The sequence below is a fragment of the Myotis daubentonii genome, chromosome 16 (assembly GCF_963259705.1).
Source record: "Myotis daubentonii chromosome 16, mMyoDau2.1, whole genome shotgun sequence".
NCBI lineage: Eukaryota > Metazoa > Chordata > Mammalia > Chiroptera > Vespertilionidae > Myotis > Myotis daubentonii.
The window spans coordinates 20,253,182-20,266,386 of record NC_081855.1 but is presented as its reverse complement, the minus strand read 5'-3'; the positions used below and the strand labels follow the sequence as shown (position 1 = coordinate 20,266,386).

The following is a 13,205-nucleotide window of genomic DNA, read 5'->3' as shown; positions in this document are numbered from 1 at the left end:
CTCACCCCAAAACTTAGCCATTGAAGGCAACACACATTTATCACCTCTCTGTTTCTGTGGGTCAGGAATCCAGGCACAGCCTAGCTGGCCCCTCTGCTTCATGGTCTCTTACAGGCTGCAGTCAAGGCAAGGGAGAGAAAACAAGGGCCATCTTGGGAATCATGTCGGAAGACGCTTACCACGGCTAGGCTATGTCTCAGTGGTAAATATCTTATAGCATAACAAAATCTCTTCCTAATAACATGAATGCTCGTCTCCTTTTTAAAAAATATGCTTTTATTGATTTCAGAGATAGAAACATCAAGGATGAGAGAGAATCATTGATTGTCTGCCTCCTGCACCCCCCGCCCCCCAATTGGGGATTGAGCCAGCAACCCGGGCATGTGCCCTGACTGGGAATCAAACTGTGACCTCCTGGCTCACAGGTTGCCGCTCAACCACTGAGCCACGCCGGAGTATCAGTGTGGAGTATCCTCCTTCCCCATTTCAACTCTTTGAATATTTCTTATGTTTGTTTGTTCGCTTTTACTTGGGTTGTGTCATCTCCAGGGCTGGGCCTAGGGAGAGGCAAGCAAGGCATCGAGGGCGCGCATAATTTCAGGAGGCGCTCACTCTCAGGTATTGACTCTGCCCTTGTGTCACCTGAGAGTGAGCAGCTCCTTAAATCCGTGCCTTGGGTGCTTGCTTGCTCCAGTCCCGCCCTGAGCACCTCCGCGTGTCTTCCATATCATCTACTTCTCTCTCATGTTTTCTTCTCTTGGTGTTTTAAAAAAATCATTGGTCAGTGAGATTATATCAAGCATTTTCTTTATATCAGTAAGTCTTCTGTTAAGGCCTATTCTGTTTCTAGCTGTTTATAATGTGTTTGTTCTGTAATAATGTTGTTTTCTGTTTTGTGCCCGCCCCCATGTATTTCCTTAGGTCTGTGATATTCCTTTATATCTCATCCTATGGGGGTTCGTTTCATCTCTGAGCTCTTTCTTTCTTTCTTTTTTAAATATACTTTATTGATTCTTTACAGAGAGGAAGGGAGAGGGATAGAGAGCTAGACACATCGATGAGAGAGAAACATCGATCAGCTGCCTCCTGCACAGTCCCTACTGGGGATGTGCCCGCAACCAAGGTACCTGCCCTTGACCAGAATCGAACCCGGGACCCCTGAGTCCGCAGGCCGACGCTCCATCCACTGAGCCAAACCGGTCAGGGTCTGAGCTCTTTCTTGATTGAATGAACATTCAATCTAGTTTGAAGCAATTATAAGGAATTGTCTTCTGTTCCTTCTCATATTATCTGTCTTCTAGGTTGGATTCTTTATTCTCTCCACCCCTTGCCTCCTTCCTTCCCTTCCCTTCCCTTCTTCCCCTCCCTCCTCTCCCTCCTTTTCATTTCTTTTCCTTTGCTTTTCTTTCTTCTACTCTCTCTCTGTCTGCTGGGTGTTTCCTCCTAGCTTGGGCCTGGGCAGCTCTGCTCAGATACTGAATTTGCTTTGATGGCCTGTGGGCGACTTTGCTCTTGACTCCCTTCCAGCCTTCTCGGTGACATTCTCTTCTCCAAAGGAGTGGCAGTTGGAGTTGAGCACTAGGTTTTCTGCCGCCTGAGGGAATTGCAGGTCTCAGGTGAGGCCTGAGGAGTCTTTGTTCCAACAGCTGGGCTCCCCGCTCTCTCTTCTGGGATTTAGGTAAATGCTCTACCATATTCTACCTAATGACTGGGTGCGTCCCCTTCTGGGACGGGGGGCTGTGCTCTGGCCTTGAGTGGAGTCAGTAACTGGAGCCATTGTTCACTTTCTCTACTTTTACCCATTCCCCCCACCCCACCCCACCCCGCCCCGCACACCCCTCCCCCCAGCAGCTTTTGCCCCTGGTTCTCAGCCAAGAGCAAGGACTTAGGATCCTTCCGCTATTTCCCTCCCATAAGGGGATTTTGGAGAATAGTTTGGGGAGGGAGCTGGGAAAGCTCTGCGCTCTACTCTAGTTCAGAATTGTGTTTGTTTTTCCCCTTGTCTGCCAATATTTAATGATTGTCTCATTAAGTTTTGTTCTTTGGTGAAAAACAACATTTTTCTGAGTTACTATTTTTTCCTTTGGGGGGAAAGGGAAGTCTATGTTGCAATTTCAGCCTTCCATCTTCACAAAGGAGCTGCCCCAGATGACCTCTGAGGCTCCCTCTAGCCCAGACTAGATCATAGCTCTGGGTTCCCTACTTGCCCAAGGAGGGATGTGTCCACCACCACCCAGGACAGAGCCAGCTTGGCGGTGACCGAGGCCTTTACATCCAGGTGGGAATTCTGTCCTTCTGAGCTGTGAGGACTCCTGAGCAAAAAGCAGGGGTGGAGGCCCAGTATCTGACCAGCCTGGTGCCCACGGGGGAGACTTGTGAAGTGGTTGGTGGGGATGTGCCAGGACGAGTGCTCACCACAGCCGTAGTGAGGGTCAGCTAAGGATTTTTCTCTCTGGCCCGGGGTGGTGGGGGCAGATAGCTGGGCCATGCAGGTGCCCAAACTTGGTCATGGCCATTCCTACAACTTAGTCCTGGAGGGGCTTTGTGAATAAGCCCTTTTCTCTTGCATCTTGGGCTGGAGTAACCAGACCTGCCAGGGGCTTCCTCAGAGGGACGGTAGAGACCACTGGCCCTTCCTCCGAAGGCCCCACTTCCCTGCCAAGATCTAGCAGGTGTCTCTTCTTGGATGGTCAGCAGAGCCCTCCTGGAGAGCCCACAGTCTCACTCCCCACCTGCCTGCCTATCAGGCTGCGGGCTGCTGCTGGCCCCTGGGAAACAGGTGGTGCCCTTGTGCCCTGAAGCCAGTCCCTGCAATTACAGATTGGCAGGCCCAGGGGCGAAGTGTGCCAGCCAGCACGGCAGCTTGCTGGCAGCCAGTCTGTGCCTGGGGCCTGTGTCCTGACTGGGCCAGCCTCACGGGGAGAGGAGCTGATCCATGAAAGGAGAGGATCGGGTCTTAGCTCTGTCCCTGTCTCCACGGGCCATGGAGGATGTCTGCCACCACCCTTCCTGGCGGGGCCTAGCATCCGTTCTTTGCAGGTCAGAGGTCAGGTACTGGCCAATTGGAAGACTTAGGTGGACCAAGGTGAAGACACTGCCCACCACCCCATCGGGACTGAGCCTTCTCTGGGCAGGAGCTTCCTCTTCCCTCCGGCTCCCTCCCCTGCGGCCCTGAGTGTGCAGGTGTGTGTGCGTGTGTGCGTGTGTGTGTGTGTGTGTGTGCAGGTGTGCCCGAGGAGAGGTGTGTGTGTGTGTGTGTGTGTGTGCAGGTGTGCCCGAGGAGAGGGGTGTGTGTGCGTGTGTGTGTGTGTGTGTGTGTGTGCAGGTGTGCCCGAGGAGAGGTGTGTGTGTGTGTGTGTGTGTGTGTGTGTGTGTGTGCAGGTGTGCCCGAGGAGAGGGGTGTGTGTGTGTGTGTGTGTGCAGGTGTGCCCGAGGAGAGGGGTGTGTGTGTGTGTGCGTGTGTGTGTGTGTGCAGGTGTGCCCGAGGAGAGGGGTGTGTGTGTGTGTGTGTGTGTGTGCAGGTGTGCCCGAAGAGAGGTGTGTGTGTGTGTGTGTGTGTGTGCAGGTGTGCCCGAGGAGAGGTGTGTGTGTGTGTGTGTGTGTGTGTGTGTGCAGGTGTGCCCGAGGAGAGGGGTGTGTGTGTGTGTGTGTGTGTGTGTGCAGGTGTGCCCGAAGAGAGGGGTGTGTGTGTGTGTGTGTGTGTGTGTGTGCAGGTGTGCCCGAGGAGAGGGGTGTGTGTGTGTGTGTGTGTGTGTGTGCAGGTGTGCCCGAGGAGAGGGGTGTGTGTGTGTGTGTGCAGGTGTGCCCGAGGAGAGGGGTGTGTGTGTGTGTGTGTGTGCAGGTGTGCCCGAGGAGAGGGGTGTGTGTGTGTGTGTGAAGGTGTGTGTGCAGGTGTGCCCGAGGAGAGGTGTGTGTGTGTGTGTGTGTGTGTGTGTGCAGGTGTGCCCGAGGAGAGGGGTGTGTGTGTGTGTGTGCAGGTGTGCCCGAGGAGAGGGGTGTGTGTGTGTGTGTGTGTGTGTGTGTGTGTGCAGGTGTGCCCGAGGAGAGGGGTGTGTGTGTGTGTGTGCAGGTGTGCCCGAGGAGAGGGGTGTGTGTGTGTGTGTGTGTGTGTGTGTGTGCAGGTGTGCCCGAGGAGAGGGGTGTGTGTGTGTGTGTGTGTGTGTGTGTGCAGGTGTGCCCGAGGAGAGGGGTGTGTGTGTGTGTGTGTGTGTGTGTGTGCAGGTGTGCCCGAGGAGAGGGGTGTGTGTGTGTGTGTGTGTGTGTGTGTGCGGGTGTGCCCGAGGAGAGGGGTGTGTGTGTGTGTGTGTGTGTGCAGGTGTGCCCGAGGAGAGGGGTGTGTGTGTGTGTGTGTGTGTGTGCAGGTGTGCCCGAGGAGAGGGGTGTGTGTGTGTGTGTGTGTGCAGGTGTGCCCGAGGAGAGGGGTGTGTGTGTGTGTGTGAAGGTGTGTGTGAAGGTGTGAGTGTATGTGTGTCCATGTGCATGAGTGCGAGGCCACAAGTATGTTTGTGTACATGCATATGTGTGTGCGCACATGTGATTGTGTGTGCTGTCCATGTTATGAGACCACAAGCATGCACACGCACATGCTAGGCTGTTTTTCACCAAGTGAGCATGTACCAGTGTTTACAGCCACCGTCTACTTGGTTGGTGCTTTGGCCACCTGAGTTTTAATGTCATTCATGTGACCTGCACATGCGTGTACTTGTGATGCATGAGTTTTGTGTGTGTTCCAGGTTATGAGTGTCCATGTACATGTGCGCGTGTGAGATTGTGCACGTGTGCTGAAGCTTGTGTACACGTGTGTGTGAGGTCTTGCATACGCATGTGTCTGTGCGTGCTTGTGTGCCTGCATCACAGTGTGTGTGAGTGTGTGTGTGTGTGCCCGCCTCCGTGGTTGGGGTGATCAAGGCCAGGGCTAGTCATCAAGGGGGAATCCTCTTGAGTCTGAAATGGGAAAGGCCAGAGGCTGAGGGGCAACACAGTTCTCAGGCTCCAGGCAGCATTCCCAGGCCCTGTCGCCCAGGGGGACTCAGTCAGGGTGCAGGGGAGCGTGATGAGGCGATGAGGGGACAAGGGCAGAATCCGATTTCCCTTTTGGAAGTCCCCTCCAGTGCTGGGGCGGGGGTTTGGGGCCTGGGAAACTGGTGAGGAGGAGGGAGAGGGGAGGCCTGGACCGGGCCAGCAGCAGTGGGCAGGAGGGACGGGCGATTGGAGAGATGTTTAGGATACAGAATGGACAGGACTCAGTGACTGGAGGGAGGGCTGTGAGGGTGAGCAGTGTATGGCGGAGCTCCCCCGCCCACTCCCCGTGTGTGGCCTGAGTGATGGCGTCCAACAGGCTTTCCCAGAGAGCAGCTTTGGGGCTCGCTGGCGGCCATCTGTCTGGGGCCTATGTCCTGGCTGGCTCATCCAGTGAGGACAGCGACGTGGGGGCACAGCAGGAGATGGCACATTTGGGGACCTGGTCAGTGAGAGGAGCCTGTGGCCATCGGGAGAGGGTGACCAGGGGGTGCTGGCCTGTGGGGCTGAAGCAACCACGTAGGAGTAGCTTCAGACAGTCGGCTACATTCTTCACGGCAACTGCATTTCAAGCCACAGCCCTTTCTCAGTTTTAGGAACCAGAGTCTGACCTGGTGACGGGCGCCCCTGAGCTCTCAGACCCAAGCTGCACGCAGCCTGTGGGGAGCAGGAGCCGTGCCCGGCGAGGGTCCCAGCTGTAGAAGCACAGGCTGGAGGCGCCTGGCAGAGCGTCTGGGCCACCCGATTGCCGCCTGGCTGGGGAAGCCAAGGCCCAGAGGGTGGTGCCCTCCCCAGGGTAGCCCAGCCTGGCAGGGTGGGGCCGGCCCGTCCACGGGGAGGACACACCCCTTTGTTGGGCCCCTGCTTGAGCCGCCGCCGTCTCAGGAGACTGTAATTGTGGGATTGGGAGGTGGCCTCTCCGCCGGCCACCGGCCGCCGGCCGCCGTGTGGAGAGGATTTGGTGGCTTGGGGCCGGTTTCCAGGTGTGTCAGGAAACCTGGCACCCTCGGGGCGGCTGCGTTCAGCCTGAATGGCCCATTGTGGCTGCAGCCTCCCTCTGATCTGCTCTATTCTGGGCTCGGGACCCACCCTGCCCAGCTGCAGGAAGGAAAAGGTGTATTTCAGCATGTCCTGTGGCTGTGAGGGGGCAGGGAGAGGCGGAGTGCGCGGTGCCAGGGCGGGTGCCCGCCACAGGCTGGAGGTGGCGGTCCAGGTGGAGGGGCTGGAATGTGAGGGGAGGAGGCTGTGAGCCCAGCCCAGGCTTTCATGTGGCCTCTGGAGGCTGGGGGCACAAATCCTGTCAGGCTGGAATGCGGGCCTGTGGCCTGCCCGGGCCTCGCCTGGGACCTGCCTGCCAGCAGGTCTGCCTCCCACCCTGTGGGTGCCCACCCCCCGCCTAGGCCCAGAGGGAGACCCGCCCTGCCCTCAGGGTTCCCGAGTTCCAGTGCAGAGGACCAGGGCCTGGTTAGACGAGAGAACACCCAGCTGCTCCCCCTCCTCGGTGGGTTCTGCCCTCTCCCCACACTGGGCCATCCTCCTGCCCGCCCCGCCCGGCGTGTGCATGCCCACCTCTCTGCCTCTGCTCCAGCCAGTCCTCTGCCTCCTGGCGGTGGGCTCTTCTCAGCCCAGCCCGATCCTGCCCACCCGCCAGGGCTTTGCTCAGGGCCACCTGCAGCCGGCGCCCTGCCCGTCCCGGGCTTTCCGCTGCCTCTCTCCTGCCAGCTTCGCGGGGCATGTGGCCTTTGTGGAGCCTCCCTCCCTGCCCCCCAGCTCCCTGTCCCTCGCCTTGCACAGGGCCAGCCACAGGGCCAGCCACAGGGCCAGCCACAGGGCCAGCCACAGGGCCGAGGGGCTTGCCAGAGGGTTTTGCTGTGTGAGCTTGGGCTTGAGCCTCCTCACCTGTGAAATAGGTGTAACGATATCTACCTTAGGAGGTGGCTGAGAGGTTAGGTGGGGGACCAGATTGACCCTGCCTGGCACACAGTGGTGTGCATGCAGGCAGTGAGCCCTTGGCTCCTCTGCCCTCGGTGCTCACAGGCCGTTGGAAGCCAGAGCCTGGGCTGCCCAGGGCACAGCCCCGTGATTCCAGGAATGGCAGGTTCCACCCCAATAAGCTCTTGGAAACTGAGAAATAAGACTTCTTTTTCTCCTTCGTGCTGCTTCATTAAGCTCTTCTTGAGTGAGTGGAATGAGGATTGTCCTAATCCTTTGGCACGAGGAGGGGGTTTAGGGAGCTGGGAGAGACAGGCCTCCTGTTACCAGCAGACATTGGGGTGGGGGTGGGGGACACACAATAGGCACCTCATCTGTGTCCACGGGCCTTAGGGGAGCAGAGAGGAGGCAAGGGCTTTGCCCTCTCCCAGCCTGTTGTCCTCCCTCTAAAGGTGGCCTGGAGTCCTGGCTGCCTCCTGCTGGGGCCCCAGGGGTGACCTCAAGTGCTGGACCCGGGGGCTGCCCGTGAGAGAGTGCTGTTCCCAGGCCGGGGCCTGCCCCCCACTCTGGGTCAAGGCTGCCAGCCTGCCCCGTGGGAATGCCCACCCACCCTTGAGGCTGCCGGACTAGGAAATGGTTCCAGACTCAGCATCCCAAGAAGTCTTTTTTTTTAAAAAAAAATATTTTTATTCATTTCAGGGAGGAAGGTAGAGGAAGAGAGAGAGAGAAACATCAGTGATGAGAGAGAATCACCGATTGGCTGCCTCCTGCTCGCCCCACACTGGGGGTTGAGCTCATCCCAGTAAGTCTTGATGGGCCTCCCTCTGGGCAGCCTCAGTCTCCCTCTCCGCAGCGGGGAGAGCCATTGCTCGGAGGGGTCGGTGACTGAGGTCCAGGGGCCTCACCCGCTGCCCTTTGTCCACAGGTGTTCCTGGCCCTTGGGGAGCTGCTTCTGTCCTGCAACTGGGCAGTGGTTGCTGATATCCTGCTGGTAGGTGTGGGGTCCGAGTGGGGGGCTGGTCTTGGGGCCTTTGAGCAGGGGAGCTGGAATCTGCCTGGCTCAGGCTGGACCCCTGCTCTTAGGTGGCCTGGATGTTGGGAGGGTGGCCCTGGAGGAGGGGACCGAGGTCACCGAATAGTTCCTTGGGCATGGGCCTCCCTGACACTCCTAAGCGTCTCCTCTATCACCCATTTTGCAGATGAGCAAATGGAGGCGCAGAGAGGGCAGGGCCCGGATGAAGGGCACACAGCATGCAAAGGCCCTGAGCCAGAACCGGAGCCCAGGCTTTCTGACTCCAGGGCTCCCTTCCTCCCACCCTCTTGCTCGGCTACACTGCTTTTCAACAAGCAGGCTCCTTGGCCTCCCCTCTGGGCTTGTAGGTGGGGATGCTGGACTTCAGGGCTCTGGCCACTGAGCCCAGGCGGGTCCGGGCCACCACAGCTCCCATGCCAGGGGCTGTAATGAGGCCGGATGCTGTCCTGACCACATCCCTCTGCTAGGCCCAGAGTCTCCCTTCTTCCTGGTCTCCCTTCCTTCTCGGAGACACCAGGGAAGGGCTTTGACCACCGAAGGGCTGTGCGCTTGTGGATGACACAGGGTCCCAGACCTTGGGGCACCCAAGAGCCCTCATCCCTGGGCACAGGGAGTCGGAGCAGCCTGGCTGAGCGCTGTCCTGAGGATGGGGTGGCCAGGGCACGGGCTGGGGTTCAGGAAACAGACCTGGTTTCAGCCCTGCTGCTGTCCCTTTCGGGCTGTATGGCCAAGGCAAGTGCTTCTGAGCCTCGGTTTCCCTGCGTGGCAAGTGGGGATGAAAATGCCCTATGGGTTACTGTGAGGGTGAAATGAGATGGTATGTGAGCAGCTTTGGCCGCTGGCTGGCACGGAGAATGCTGGCTGGGATTCTGAGAGCGGTTCAGAGGTTCCCACTTTCCTCCATCTCCCAGAGATATCCTGGCTCCTAGAACCTGCGTTCGAAAGGGCCGTGGGGAAGTGCAGTCACTTCATCAGCCGACAAGGCCTGCTTGAGTGCGGCTGCTGAAGGGGTGCTCACTCCTGCTCCTCCCCGGGGCCCAGGCCCAGCGGGGTAGACGGGCCTGCGGGGTCTGTGACTCTGGGTGGCTGTATCAGCTGCAGGGCGGGCAGGTCTGCTCTCCTCTCTCCACACAGGGTACCTGGGCTCCCGCCCACACTCAGCTACGGACCTGCTGAATGGGCCTGGGCCTCAGTTTCCTTGTCTGTAAAAAGGGGTAGCCATACAGGCCTGGCGGGGCACGCGAGGGAGCCTGCAGGAAGCCCTGCAGGTGAATGGGAAAGCAGGAACGTGTTGGCAGACGTGCTCTTTGTGGAATTGCCCACTTTCAGGCACAGGGAGCTACCCCTGAGCCCACATAGCTGTTCTCCCAGGCGGGTCAGAGGGAGCTGAAACCGGCCCCCCGCAGCGCCCTCGCCTGCCCCCCACTGCGCTGCTCCCTTTTCCACGCGACAGCACCCGAGATATGCGAAGACTGCGCCATGTCCCCCAGTGCCTGTGTTCGCAGGAATGATTAACCTGGCCAAGAAGCGCCCTTTGTAGGGCTGTGTGTGCTGGGGGTAGGGGTTGGGGAAAGGGGAGGGCTAGGGCCTGCTCGGCCATGGTTGGACCCATCTGGCTCTGCTGAGGAGCTACCCAGGGGGCCGGCTGGCCGTGGTCCAGACCCCTGGGTGCTCCCTGGTCCTTCCCTGGCCCAGCGGCCTCCAGCCCCCAAGCTTAGCAAGGCCCACCACCCCGGGAAGGCTTCATGCCCCATTCTTCTGCCTCCCCGCCTTCCCGGAGCCCCTTAGCGAAGACTGCCTTTGGGCACTTTGTCGGTGGGAGCTGGGCCAGCGCTTGCAGTCTTGGGAGCTCAGGTCCCTGGCAGAGAGGAAGTGGCCTTGGCCAAGCACAGGTGAGGGGCAGCTGTGGGGACCTGGTGTGTGGGGAGGAGGAGTAGATGCCAGCTGGGAGCAGGGCCAGGAAGGAGTGGGAGGGGAAGAAGGAGACCTGGAGTGCAGGCCCAGCCCGCAGGAAGCTGTGCCCGGGAGAGACAGGATGGCAGCTGGAGTTGGCAGAAGATCCTGGGAAGCTGGTGTTGCTTTTCCAGAGATGGGGCAGGAGCAGGGAGGGGAGAAGCGGGGGTAGGTGAGGGCTGCGGGAAGCAGCCTGGATCAGGGCAGGGAGCGTGTGGGGACATGGGTATGGCCGAAGGGTCCCATCTGTGCGCAGGCTCTTGCTCCTGAGGCACAGGTGGTCTCATTGGGCAAGACCCAGGGAGTGAGGAGGCCCCGGCTATGAGGACACGTGTGCTATCCCTGCTACCGCATCCTGCGGGCTCCTGAGGCCTCCACGGAGGCGGCCTCCATGTCCGCCCTGCCTCAGGAGCACTGCTCTCTGGTCCGAAAGTCCACACATAAGAGAGGCCGGATTCTCCCTGGGCAAGAGACCTCAGGGCTCTCTGGTCCAGTGGTTCTCGAAGCTCATTATTCAGATTTGGGGAGCTTGTTGCAAATTCAGCTCCGATGCAGTGGGTCTGCACTGGGGGCCAGGCACCTGCATTTCTAGTGGATGTTCCATGGGATCCTGACATAGATGTTCCTCACAGCGCACCTGGAGCCCACTGGTCTGGCACAGCAGCTCCTCAGGCCGTGAACCCTCTGCAAAACCTGACTAGTGCAGTCCACCCCCTTGTTCACGTCTCTCTGACAAGGAGCTCCCTCCCTGAGCCCTGGGAAGACCCCATCCTGGCTCATCCTGTTGATGAAAAGGATCTGGCTCCATCACAGCCAAGACCCACCTGAGACCCACTCCAACAAGCTCCCCCTAGCCCAGCTGGGTCCCCAAGGGCACTGCTCCCCAGAAGGCTAACAGTTGTGTCTTCCAGACGGAGCTCCCAGCTTCCCCGAACCTACCGTGGGTTCCAGCTCCCGCCCAGCCCCCCTGTCTGTCTGGGCCCCACCTGGGGTGACCCAGAGTCAGCTCACTCCAGCCCAGCCCTGGGGAGGAGAGCAGAGGGGAGCTCACGCCCTCTCCCAGGTCTGTCCTCTGGGGCCTGGAATTCATCTCCCACCTCCCAGCAGATTCCTCCTGCCCCCTGCAGGGTAACTCTCAGGTTCTGCTGACCCAGTCCCAGCACCTCCCTGCTCTGCCTTCTGCCCTCCAGGTAGCTGTCTGCTCACACTCCCAGGGGGGCCCAGTGTGAGGGCTGAGTGGGGAGCGCAGGAGGCAGGCTGCCAGGGTATCTGCACCTGATGGTTGCCACTCTGAATCTCTGTGGACTCTTGGCTGGCGCTGGTTATACCCCAGGCTATAAAGGGAACAGCTCCTCTAAGGAGGGGAATAAAAACAGAGGTGTATTTGTCTCAGAATAGAGCGAGCCTGGGTGTTTGGGAACCCAAAAGCCTCTCGCTTCTACAATGACCAGCTGGGCTCTCCAGCAGCTGGCGGGCCCAGCCCTGGCCCTCTGGCCACATGGAGGCAAGGGGGTCCAGAGCAGGCAGGGGGTCGGGGGGGACCTCCCTCTCTAGCCACTGCCTGGGGTTCCTGGAGGGGGGGAGGGAGGATGGGAGCAGCCTGCCTGGATCTTACTCTGAGGGTCCAAGCAGCCCCGGCCCCAATGGGCTTTTTTGGGCACTCAGGGCCTGGCCTCTAGGAATTCCTGTCCTTTTCCCCAGAACTGCTGGTGAGTAATCACATAATTATGGGGTGAGAAGGAAGTGCTTGGGGAAGGTGCAGCGCTGTGGTCAGTTCCTCCTCAGCCTGTTGGCAGGTTGCCGTGATGGGTGGGAGGCCCCGCTCTCTCAGCACCTGGAAAGAGTGGCTCAGCCCCAGTGACCCCAGGACGAGCGGGTCACCCACAACAGTGACGCCAACGACTCTGCCCTGCCCACCCACGAGGCCCCTCTCACCAGACCCCCTGCGGCTCCCAGGCCCTGGCCTCCTGCTCCCTTTGCTCACACTGTCCCTGGCCTGGAATGCCCCACCCCAGTCTCTACCAGCTACCTGTTTGCAGGGCTTAGGGATGAACCTGTCCTTCTTATCCTTCTCTCTGCTTTCCAAATGTTCTAGAACAAACACATAAATATCGTGGAAAGGCTCCTCCTTGCTCCTAGCAGCTGAGTGGTCAGTAGGCCAGGCACTGGAGGGAGAAAGCCTGGGGTCGAAGCTCAGCCCTGCTGTTTCCTGCCTGGGTGACCCTGCAAGTTACTCACCCTTCCTGTGGGAGGTTTGCTTACCGAGAAATGTGGATAATAATCATATCCCCTCATGGCTGGGCTGAATATACATGTGTATATTCATTTGTGTATATATGTACATACATATATACATATATACACACACATATATTTAAATATATATACACACATATATAAACATACACACATAAATATATATCCCATATAAATATATATTCACATATAAATATATACATGTACACACATATAAGTGACATGCACACAGGAGGCATTTGGTACATGTTAGTGATTATTCTCGTTGCTAGTGCTCTCTGAGGGGCTCTAGGGACACCTAGCTCTCAGGGAGGAGCCTCTGCAGTGGGAGGCTCCCCTGTGGCTGCTCCGTGGGGACCGTGTGGCCTCTGCTGGAACCCCCCGCCCTGGCCCCTGCCACAGCTGTGGGTCCAGGCAGGGTTTTTCCTGGGACCAGTTTCCAGATCCACTTGATTTATGTAGCAGTCCTCTCTGTGCCTGGTGCCTCGCTGTACCCCAGGGACCCCAAGAGAAATTCGGAGCTTTGCTGCCCAGCTCTCCTGGAAACCACTGGTCTGGCACGGCAGCTGCCCAGTCTGTGAACCCTCTGCAAAATCGGATGAGTGTAGTCCATCCCCTTGTTCTCGGCTCTCTGACAAGGAGCTCCCTCCCTGAGTCGAGAGGGGTGTACACCAGGGCCGTGGGAACTCAGGGCAGGTCCCTGAACTCTGAAAGGCTTCACAGAGGAGGTGACCCAAAGGTCAGTCCCAAAGGACAAAGAGGGATGTTCCAGCTGGACCAGAGAGGGAAGGCCGGCCAGGCAGAAGGCACAGCATGTTCCAATGTCCGGAGGCGTTCTGCCTCCCACAGTCGTAGGATGCTGTTTCCATCCGATGTCCACAGAAGCCTCCAGTACCAGATGAAGAGCGATAAGAACATAACCCTCCAGGGAGGCACTATTATTACCCCCATGTGGGGAGGAGGAGACTGAGGCACAGAGAGCAACTTGCCCAAAGTCACACAGACATCCTGA

The 13,205-nt window shown here is 58.5% G+C and overlaps 1 protein-coding gene across 1 annotated transcript in view; it reads left to right on the top strand.

Annotated features, from left to right (window-relative positions):
• SPNS3 (SPNS lysolipid transporter 3, sphingosine-1-phosphate (putative)) overlaps nt 1–13,205 on the top strand; it is a 42,777-nt gene that overhangs the window by 26,938 nt on the left and 2,634 nt on the right. Inside the window, exon 9 of the mRNA XM_059669027.1 lies at nt 7,877–7,942. Within this exon, the coding sequence (XP_059525010.1) occupies nt 7,877–7,942 (66 nt within the window). The remainder of the gene's footprint in view (nt 1–7,876; nt 7,943–13,205) is intronic.